Source organism: Lineus longissimus, chromosome 17 (assembly GCF_910592395.1).
Source record: "Lineus longissimus chromosome 17, tnLinLong1.2, whole genome shotgun sequence".
Lineage (NCBI taxonomy): Eukaryota > Metazoa > Nemertea > Pilidiophora > Heteronemertea > Lineidae > Lineus > Lineus longissimus.
The window spans coordinates 16,078,507-16,089,010 of record NC_088324.1 but is presented as its reverse complement, the minus strand read 5'-3'; the positions used below and the strand labels follow the sequence as shown (position 1 = coordinate 16,089,010).

The 10,504-nt window shown below is 40.7% G+C and overlaps 2 protein-coding genes across 6 annotated transcripts; one reads left to right on the top strand and one right to left on the bottom strand.

The window, feature by feature from the left end:
* Position 1: 1 nt before the first annotated feature.
* On the bottom strand, positions 2–2,380 carry LOC135501200 (cation-dependent mannose-6-phosphate receptor-like). Of its 3 annotated transcripts, none has more exons than XM_064793128.1 (3): positions 1,923–2,380; positions 1,177–1,383; positions 2–954 (listed from the first exon to the last, which is right to left on the bottom strand). In XM_064793128.1, exons 1-3 carry the CDS (start codon positions 2,344–2,346, stop codon positions 791–793), a joined length of 795 nt encoding a protein of 264 aa, XP_064649198.1. In that variant the 5' UTR covers positions 2,347–2,380; the 3' UTR covers positions 2–790. The 3 variants fall into 3 exon arrangements, with proteins under 3 accessions (XP_064649198.1, XP_064649199.1, XP_064649200.1); XM_064793129.1 differs by having other exon boundaries at positions 1,959–2,380; XM_064793130.1 differs by having other exon boundaries at positions 2,142–2,380.
* Positions 2,381–2,789: 409 nt separating this feature from the next.
* Positions 2,790–8,264, top strand: LOC135501199 (retinoic acid receptor RXR-alpha-A-like). 3 transcript variants are annotated; one of them, XM_064793124.1, is made up of 6 exons: positions 2,790–2,879; positions 3,430–4,535; positions 4,818–4,997; positions 5,216–5,679; positions 5,963–6,215; positions 6,762–8,264. In XM_064793124.1, exons 2-6 carry the CDS (start codon positions 3,464–3,466, stop codon positions 7,013–7,015), a joined length of 2,223 nt encoding a protein of 740 aa, XP_064649194.1. In that variant the 5' UTR covers positions 2,790–2,879; positions 3,430–3,463; the 3' UTR covers positions 7,016–8,264. The 3 variants fall into 3 exon arrangements, with proteins under 3 accessions (XP_064649194.1, XP_064649197.1, XP_064649196.1); XM_064793127.1 differs by lacking the exon at positions 2,790–2,879 and adding an exon at positions 3,019–3,311; XM_064793126.1 differs by lacking the exon at positions 2,790–2,879 and adding an exon at positions 3,019–3,315.
* Positions 8,265–10,504: the final 2,240 nt, after the last annotated feature.

Genomic DNA, 10,504 nt, shown 5'->3' with positions numbered 1-10,504 from the left:
ACAACACATTTATTCTATATTTGATGGACGAAATGGAAAAACACGAGTATTAAACATTAAGTAGAAGGCAGGCTCCTTGAGACTGATTATCCACAAGATCTCTATTTGATGTTTGACATGCTGTAGGCTCAAAACACCAATAGGAACTGAACTTTTATATCACTGGACCTACCTCTCTAAGACAACAATGACAAGGCCTTACAATAATAAGGAGAACACATAATGCTCAAAAGTAAAAATAAACAACAAATGATTCAAAAGAATCTAATGCAAAACTAATCACAGTAGCCTGAAACAAGTGAAGACCATATCTGAACAATTCCTCCTTCTCACAATGTCACAATCTGACTCCCGAGGAAGCCTTCATCAGAGACGGTCCAATCTGAAGCCCACTTTGCCAGAGGATGCACGACTTGGACCATGCAGTGATCCGCTACCTCGAATCTATACCTCTTGCTATTGTAGTGATAATATTGATGGTCAACAGAGGTATGTCATCTGGAGTTGTGAGATCTATGATGAATAAACACTGAAGGCCAACATTGGAAGCCAAGTAGGTACAATTATCAATGGATATCTGATATTATGCAAAATGACAACTTCTGCTGATACAATCGAGAAACAATCTAAATGTGTGGTTTTCGTGTTTCATCAAATCTGATCAGTTCAAACCAATTGAGGAAGTTGGCAAATTCTTACTTCAACTAGTCAACACACCACCCACAGCCTCAGATCATATCAGCAAGAGTCGGAGCATTTTCAGCTGTAGTGCACACATAGTTCAATCATTTCAGAGTCTTTCATAATGCCGGTACTCCACACGATCACCCAGACACGGACTGATGAAGAACAGGTAGCCATCTTTGATCAATGACGGCATATCGGCCCAGAATTCATAGTTTGGCAGAAGCTCCCTTCCGACGCTGTTGTAAACAGCGCGGTTGTAAAGAACACCTGGAATGAAAACATCTCCATGATTAACAATCAATACTCGAGACCAGTGCTCTCATTGAAATCAGACAATAACATGTAAAAGTAAGTTGTCCTCCGAATACTGTGCACCCCCATTTGTGGGCACTGCAGGTAGTGGTCAGTCTTTGTTTCAATGGTCTACACCTTGATGATGCATCCATTTCAAGAAATCACCCAAGCAGTATGCTCTTATTTCATACTAACCAACTAATAGATAAGTAAACAGCAGAAATGCTCCAGTGATGAGTATAATGCTTCCCAGACTCAGCCTCTCTATGCAGCCATCAAGGCAGGCACATGGAGACAACAGAGTCATGTAGTAAAACGTCTCGTTGACCTGTCCTTCCACTTTTAACTCTGTTCTCTCTTGGTGACACTGGAGGCTCACATGGGTGACGATGTCTTCTGAACCTGAAGAGCAATGCCACAATTGATAAATTGACAAAGTGGAAGGCAGTAAAATATCTTTCCAAGGATCCTTTATTGTGACATATCCATCCAAAATCACAATTATTCTTTGAATTTGCTTTATTAATAGAGACTGCAGTCTCTGAAACAATCTGATAATGAAGTTTGAGAAGCATAGGATAAGAAGACAAATTCAAGCAGAACAACTGACAATTTAATGAAAGCTTTAAAACTGAGCTGATAAATTAAACAGATTTAAAGCTGAACTGCACAACATGTCCATCTTGTTATCAGTGTCTCATTATTTGCAACAAAAGGCACAACATTAACCCGTCATTTGATAGAGTAGCCATGTCCTAGCTAAGTAAAAAGAATTGGCAAAAAGAAGCAACTTAAAGGCATCTCCTGTCTCATCTGCAATGTTTATAAAACATGGCCTCAGAAATGAAATGGTAATAAAATGCTGTCGAAGAAGAAAACGTTTACTTGCGAAGCCTTTGCAGAATAAAGCGGTGAGAATAACCTTTTTTTCACTTATCTACCTTTAGTTCTATTAGTGGAAGTGGCGTTACGCTTACTGAATTTTAGGAGGGTCCGTTTTCGATGATCATCATACACGAAAGACGCACTTTCCTCTGTTCCTAATCCTGTGTATTTATTGTGCTTTTTTTCGAAAGTGCATAGAGCGACATTCTTGCAGTCAGATGAATATACTGTGAAAGCAATGCAGGGGTTAAAACTGTACAGGTTCCCGTCATTACCAGTGATGTTGAGAAAAGTGGGAGGGGCACCCTTTACTGCTGCCAAACTGTTCAGGTTGATCATTCCACTACCATCAGCCATTTGACAGGAGCAGGGACTTCTGTAGACACACTTTATAGCAGTCACATCACGTATAACTGATAGAATGAACAACATTGGAATCATGATGGTTGATTTTGCAGAAAAAGCAGAGAAATCAGACATTTTTTGACAGCAGACTTCATTTTCAACTTTATACTCTAGCGCCACCTGGCCAAAATTGATTCATTAATTTTTCCTTCTTTTGATAACACGAAAATAATATCATTGTTTATTTTTGTCACAAATTTATGTGAATAACTAGACGAAAAAATCCAAAATGAAATTATTCTGAAACAATTTGAAAAACGACACCTCGTGATTAAAACCCGAAAGGGTCAGCTAATTATCTCAGCTCCGACATTCAGGACAGTTTGCCGTTTTAGAAGCAAATTGAGACGTTTTATGGATACAAATACCAAGCTACCTTATTAAAAGGTAATCAAATCGGATTGTAGTTCTTATTTTATGACATATAGGTAATTTATTGACGAAATGCAATATTTTACCTGAATTCCCAAAACCCCGACGAGTACCTTTACGTCAGCCTTCCCTACGCTTTGTTTCTATTAAAAGGTCAGGGCCGTTGGCGAAATCGTCGATCAAAATATCAACATTCTTCAATTTTCATCGAAATCAAAACAAATTTAGTCTAAATGGTAAGTTTTGGAACAAAGTAGGATATCATACCAAGGTGATACTAGTGATGCCGGGTTTTATAACGACCGCAATTATGACAAAAAGCACCGGGGGATCGGCGCAAAAATCTGTCTGCCTTTTTCGAAGTGACCTTGAGACGGCGGCGCAGCATGTTCTAAATTGTGGACAAAATTAAGGCACAATTTCATCCAGCTGGCATCGAAAAAGCCACTCTCTGGCTTACCGATCTGATTCTTTCATTGTTGCCTATTGTTTGTACCCGCCTAATCCACTGATTATAACCAGGATATGCCAGTTTGGAGTGACTGTTTTGCCGTGTTTACAAATTTTCGAGAGTGCCGCCGTCGTGACCCTTGCGAGTGACCTTGGCCCTTGTCTCGAGGCCAAGACCAATGACCAAACCTGTCTGCTAGAATAAACAGGAAAGCACTGTTGGTAATCATGGTCACTTCAGACTTTGGCTTTTGATTTCAATTTGTGTTATAAGCTATAATGGCTGAGTTTCATATTTCTAATGTTGTCTTAAACTTTGTTCCTAATCTCTTGCAGACTTTCTGATGTCCTCCGCGCGCGATGCGACACAATGACAACCCAAACTGAGGTTGGGATCTCTCCAGTTCTACTTCAAGCAATCACTCAGCAGCTGGCCGATCCCAATACCGATCCTGACAAAGTCACACAAGTTAAAGCTTTCTGTGATGAAAATGGACAACAGAAAATTGTATTTTGTCGACCTGAGGGCCCAGTGATTCTGAAACAGGAGCAGAGTATAAACGTTATGGAAGGGAATAATGTCCATGCTGAGGAGATGATCATGACTGGAGGTATAGATGGTGCCGGCCATGTGATTAAGACAGAGCAATTAGTAGATGAGATGGGTGGGGACTTGGTGATTGAGGACGGGATGCGTCATGTGATCATGGGTCAGCCAGTGCATAACAAGGGTCAGAATCCTGCTGGTGATTTTGTTGTTGTCAGTCGTGAATCCGAAACAGAGCTGAAGGATGGCCAGTATGTTGTTGTACGGAGCATGAGTCATTCCCAGGAGAAAGTGATTGCGACAACAAGTGATGGTCGATTTACGTTAGCGCCACCTGGTGTCGTTAGGCAACAAACTTTAACAGAGTCACGAGTTGAGGAGAAAAAACAGAAAATCTATATTCGGGTTCCACAGGGTGTACCGAAAAATATTCTGGAACAACCAGTGGAAACTACGACGACCACGAATAGTGAGATGTCCATGGGTAGTGTGCTATCGGCGATTGCGTCGCATCATGCGCGATTGAAACAAGACTCTGTGCCAGGAACACAAAGTATTGAGGTGCCGACGTCTCAAGCTGATGACGGCGACAGTAACTCGCCACAGATTATCATATACACTCAAGACATGCCAGTGGTGGCAAGTGATATCGCTGTTGCTAACTCGGAAGTGATCATTTCTGAATCTGGCCACGGCGATATGCCATCACCAATGAAACGACAATGTGTCGATGGACAACATTTGATTCTGGTAAATGATTCGGCTGAAGCCATGAATTGTGTTCAAGGGGACATGATCCCGTATTCTGAGAGAAGTGGACCAAGTCCATGGACAAACTATGTGCAACAGTTTTCGGCGAAAGGGCCGTGTCCCATTTGTGGGGACAAAGTCTCTGGTGAGTTTCAGTATACTCATCTGGTGCTGATAAGATTTTAAAAGTATGGCATGATTCAAAAAATATGGTATGATTATGATTGTAGAATTAGATGTTTATAACTCGGTAAAGTAATGGTTTACAAGTTGTCTTGATTGTTGATGATAGTCTTCTTCACCATCATCAATGATCAAGTTCTAGAAGGGACAGGAATTGAGACAATTTTCCTGATCTGACTGAACACTGGTCATTAAAACAAGAAAGTTGCCCCGCCTCCACTGACTAACATCATTTTCTTTCCAGGTTACCATTATGGCATTTATTGTTGTGAGAGTTGTAAAGGCTTCTTCAAACGAACTGTTCAGAACAAAAAAAGCTTTGCCTGCCATCGGAAGGATGACTGCGACGTGTTGATAGCAAGTCGGAAGAAATGTCCTTCGTGTCGGTTCAAAAAGTGTGTCATGATGGGCATGAAGGTCGGAGGTAGGTTACTATGGTAACAGTGGTCTTTAAATGGTTGCATAACCGAGGGGAGGGCTGGGTGGAGTCCACACCTCTCCAACAGCTATGGAAACAGAGGCAGATTTGTGTCACACTGCCACGTTCTTGAAGACGAATGGTGTGAAAGTTTAACCAGTCAAACACAAAGAAAGTTGTTGGTCATCTACCTCTGACATGTCTGACCTTGATTTCCATTACAGCTGTGCGAGGTGACCGAGCTAGAGGAGGAAGAAGTGTCTATGATGGATGCTCGCCACATCTTAAACGCAAACTATCGTACCAAGATAATAAAGCGCATGCATCAGGCTCAAGAGATAAACTAGACTCCGAGTCATATGTACAAACAGTGCCAACTGCGGTGACTGAAACAACAGTCATTGCCACCCAGTCCGGTGATACGCTACCTATTCCTAGTGCCCTGGTGGACATATTGAGCAGTAATAAGTTGGGAGAGAATGAGGCGACGGATGTTATAAAGCCGTTGGTGCCGCAAGTCGTTACGGAGATCATGAATCTGGAGTCGATCCTCTGTGAGGAGGAAGAGGAGCCAACATTTCAACCAGAGGAAGAGAACTTTTACACGAGTTTGCTGCAGATTGCTGATCAGAGGTTGTACAAGATCGTACGATGGGCAAGGAGCTTGCCAGACTTCGCAATCATCTCAGTAAGTTGAAAAGGAAGTGTGATGCTGCAAGTTCATTAGGGTTTGGTATACATGCATTTGTTGGTGAGTCATGGTGTGGATGTTCTAAGTGTTGTGACTGCACATTACTGCGTGTGTAGATGCTGGAGATTCAGATAACAAGTGCCCTCATTGAAATTAGACCCTTTAGCCTCAGCCGTCAGTTTTGTCTGCGACAAGTCCCCCTATAATTGTCCTCTTTTGGAAGACATCAGAGTTCAACCTCTAGGCCATTGTTATTCCTGTTCTGCTTCTCCTTTTTTAGACAGATGACCAAATCCTACTCCTGCAGAGTGCCTGGGCGGATCTCCTTTGCTTAGACTGTTGCTGGCGATCGCTGCAGACACCCAATGAAATCAAACTGTCCTACTGCAAGTCGATCAATCTAGATGTTGCAAGGGAGATTGGTGCTGAGGAGATCGTGGACCGAATGCTTCAGTTGACCCAGCATTTACACAGGATTCAACTGGACATGTCTGAGTTTGCTTGTCTCAAGGTGCTGATTTTGATGACTCCAGGTGAGTGGGTTATTTGAGCCAAACTGGAGGCATTAGTTATCTGACCAGACAGAGCCAGGCCAGAGCTAAGTAGACCAAAGCTATTGGACTTGGCCTAGATGACAGCTCCCTGAGCAGTGAGATAACCAATACCAGCAGGGGTGCCACATTGTTGTAGGCTGTCAATATGTGTATAGTATTAGTAATAATCAGGCGATCGGAGCATTTCTGGGGAAGAGCACTTATTATCTCTTTTTAAAAAGGTTTGACATAATTTCCTCTGTTTTGAAAAAAATCCAATTAAATTGATAATAGAACAAGATAAGTAATGTCATAATAAAGTAGAAATGTGTTGTGAGTTATGATGAAGTCTGTGTACTGATTGACTGGAGTTGGAAGAAAAACTTGTTTACTTAAGAAATCTTGTGATCTACGAACTCTGAGAGCAGATAGAACCAGAGATTGCTTGTATACGGCCAGGGTCTATGGGGCAGACACTGGGTTATCGGGGCCGGCTGTAAACTTACAGTGAATGGTTACCAATGAGTGCATGCTTCCTGATTTCAGATGTGAAAGGCCTCAAGGACATCTCGCACATCCGCAACTACCAGGAGAAAGTCACTGATGCCCTCATGGTTTACTCGACCACCCACTACCCACACCATGCGAACAAATTCGGAGAACTTCTTCTACGATTGCCAGAGATTGCAAAGACAAGTTGCATTGGCAAAGAGATGTTAGGGAAGAAAGACTTACCAGCTGAAATCTCGTCATTTAGTTTGCTGATGGAATTGTTAAAGACGAACCCTCCAACTTCATAAACTTTGACGGTGCATTGACATTACAATCTGGTAACCAGGTTGTATTCTAACTAACATAGTAGTTTTATGGATTTACATGTGACTATTGGGTTGAGCATTATGCGTGTATATTTGACATGTTCTTGCTGGTAAGAAGGGTATACATTTCATCAAGTTTAACCGCTTCACTGTGGAGGGCAGATATATATAACACAATGCATGGCTTGGCTGCCAGTGACACCGTGCCATAGTGTGTAACTGTGGAAACTCCTGTAGCGAAGTTGTTACAACAGTGGTTTCATTTCTGGTTTTCTCAAAGCATTTGTTTGTTGGTTGTTTCAACAGAGTATTGGATCACAAAATGAACTGTCTACTGGCACCGCTGGTGTCTGAGTTGAACACCAACAAAGTGAATACAAATGCATTTCTGGTAAACTTGATCTGAAATCTTTCACCATATTTTCTCTCATCCTGGTTTAGACTTGGTCTAAGGTTGGAATATAAGTAAATAAGGGCTTTCAATTGCTGTGAAAGGCTACATTTTTGCACATTGGCAGATTATAAACTTTCTTTCTCAACATTTTTCTTTGCCATTCATTCCTTACTCTGATTTGGATGCCCGGGTTAATCTTGTAGAAAGTTGTGATTTCTGAAAATTTAAGGGAGCCAGCGAATACAGGCATAGCAGGGCTAACAATCCTTTTCCAATCTCACATCTCATGAATGCCCAAGATTTCTATAAAGTCAAAGTGTCTACCCTTCTCTAAAAGAGCCTCTGTTTCTAAATGAGTTACAGCTCCCATAGGTCATGTATGTTAACTGATAGATGATCCCAGCACTCACACCAGCTGATAACACTCTTTGTCTGCAGCCATTATGACGTGCGTAAAGTCTTTGATCTGGTGCAAAGTGTAGACCACAAAAACTTTCTATGAATTTCTTTGGACAAGTTGACTGATGTGTTTCCTACTTGATTGCAATAAGATTGCATGAACTAATGGACTATTTGCACCTTATTGTGTCTTTGGATATAAGAGTGAAGTTCAGCTGGGATGCACCCTAAAATCTTATCTTATGTGAGCTGTTTCAATCATCGTAGAGTCATAAAAAATGATTTTGAGTGGGAACCTGAGATAAGGCTGAGGGGAGTTGGCACTGTTGTGTACAGTGATAAAGTAGGATTTATTGATATAAATATTCCTGTATTGCTAGAATGAGAATTATCCACCAAATTACAGTCGATTCGATAAGAAACTTGTAGCTGTGCCAATTTCTTGAATTCTTTTATTTGTGGTGGTGGTGCCCCTTTGATCATGTGAGAGCCCGACATTCAAATAAGGCCTAGCTATAACCCTGGTTCATCAAAATCCTGAGGGGGTCCTCCCTCCTAGGGGTTATGTCATAAAACATACAGTTTATTGTAAATTGAAAAAGCCAGATAACCTTTGCATAATCAATTAACAAGTTGAACCCATCTATTATCATGTCACCATAGTGTAGTGCGATGTGACCCACATTCTTTCATAACAAGTTTACATCTTGCAGATATCATTCAGTAAAAGCTACGAGGCAATTCCCTCTAAATAACCAAAACCTCCTCATTTACTGCTTTCAAATCATTTTTCGATTTTTTTTTTTCTTCTGTCAAAATGGATTTAGTCTTGTGTTGACTTTCTTTTATTGGTGATTCTTCAGATTTTGGATTCATTTTATAATTCAGCGAAAAATGGATCAATGGTATCTAAATTCTTGGGTCCAAACCAATAACTTTGAAAGCCCAAAAGGTGACAACAGATTCTGTAACCATGGCAATGAGAGTTTCGGTAACCAAGGTGACAACAGTTTCTGTAACCATGACGATGGATTGTATCAAATCAACAACTTTGGTGCAAATACATGTAAGTTAGTTAAAGCTCCTCTGTTTTTGATGATTCTCAGAATACTTTTGAAGTTACACTTTTTTTCTCATAAATTTTTGCTGGTAGAAAATTTGCTTCTAATTTAGCTGTGCCCACTCGTGATTAATCATAATGTCTATTAATGCATTGAACGCAATAGATAAACAATGAATATTTGTTGTAAATTCTACTTCACACTGAATGAAACTTGGTTCAGGGGACCACTCCGTATAAAATTTGCATTTATCACCAATATTTCCATATTTTCATCCTATATTTTCATTGTTCACTTTGCATTCATCTTGTTCTTTTGCAAAGTGTTTATCACCACACTCCATGAAATGGATCTGAAAGGGCGGGGGTGAAAAGTGTTAAGGTAGATTTCGTACAATCACCATATTAGCAGTAGTATATTTTCACCGCCCATGAAAATGTACCTTCTCATTTCCTGTTCAAAGCTCAATGCAGGTCAATTAGCTAGATTTGGCCTCCCGAACATGTTTTGACTTTGGAAGTAGAGCCGGTGGTCGGCATCTTGAATTATGGGAGGATTTTTGAATGTCTTGATACTGCAGCCTCTTTACACACAAGCGTTGTATTCTCGAGAAAGTGTTAAATAATCTCCCATTGTTTTATCAGCAAAGTTGTTAGTGTAACTTTGAATAAAGTGTAGTGATGGGAAATTTATGTCTCTTACTTCACTGGTGAATCAATCTTTTTGCAATGTATAATCTCTACCATTTTAAGTCTGTAAATACTGAATGCATGTCTCTTAATGAATAGGCCTCCTAGGCCATTACAATGGTGGAATAATAAAGTTCATTCCTATTACCTAATCTCATTTTGTGTCCACTGTTTGTCAGCTCGAGGGATAGGAACACTTTCAGGTTGGTGCAGTCACTGTCTCTACCAATCTGTGGTTGTGACATTGTCTCTCATGCAGTCCCTCATCAAAAGCATTTTGTTTTGTCTCTCTCCTCCTTCACTGGGTTGATTGGATGGATGCTGTCTTTGTGGTTGAGACTGTCATACTGCTGATTCAACAAGAGTTTTGCTTGATGCCTTGTGACGTTGTCATCCCCATGATCAACAATGAATGACTGGCAACGCTGCTTCTGAGTCTGGATGATTGTCTCCAACTGACACTCTTCTCTTATTTCTGGTTGAGACGGCCAATGACCGCCTGATGTGAGTTGGTGAGCACTCTGACTGATAGATGGATTATCTATAGATACGAAACACAAGACTGGTAAATGATATCCTCATTTAATTGTCTTCTATGACTGACATTGCCTCCCTCAACTGACCCCCATCCCCTGGCCCCAAGCATGAATTATATCCAGATTGCAGTCTTCCATATCACTGAACTTTTAAACAAGTTCTAATGTCTTTGCCTCTTAATAGAGCTGGCTGAGACGATTTCCTGTGGATATGTCTTTCTTCGTTGAGTCTTCTTTGCAATAAGCCAGTGAAGTTAAAGAGGATTAATCATTCCCATGGCCTAAGATTCAAATTGTCCCAGTATTAAATGAATGAAATATATGTTATTGTCAGATATGATTGTATTATTTCAACTGATTATCAATCAGCTACAATACTGGGCCTTAACCTG

Excerpts from the sequence above, each read along its gene's own strand:
- LOC135501200 (XM_064793128.1), bottom strand. The coding sequence starts at position 2,346 with ATGTCTGATTTCTCTGCTTTTTCTGCAAAATCAACCATCATGATTCCA. Across the intron at positions 1,384-1,922 it reads TTCCACTAATAGAACTAAAG|GTTCAGAAGACATCGTCACC; the intron begins GTAGATAAGTGA and ends ATTGCTCTTCAG. Across the intron at positions 955-1,176 it reads GTTTACTTATCTATTAGTTG|GTGTTCTTTACAACCGCGCT; the intron begins GTTAGTATGAAA and ends TTTTCATTCCAG.
- LOC135501199 (XM_064793124.1), top strand. The coding sequence starts at position 3,464 with ATGACAACCCAAACTGAGGTTGGGATCTCTCCAGTTCTACTTCAAGCA. Across the intron at positions 4,998-5,215 it reads GATGGGCATGAAGGTCGGAG|CTGTGCGAGGTGACCGAGCT; the intron begins GTAGGTTACTAT and ends TTTCCATTACAG. Across the intron at positions 5,680-5,962 it reads CAGACTTCGCAATCATCTCA|ACAGATGACCAAATCCTACT; the intron begins GTAAGTTGAAAA and ends CTCCTTTTTTAG.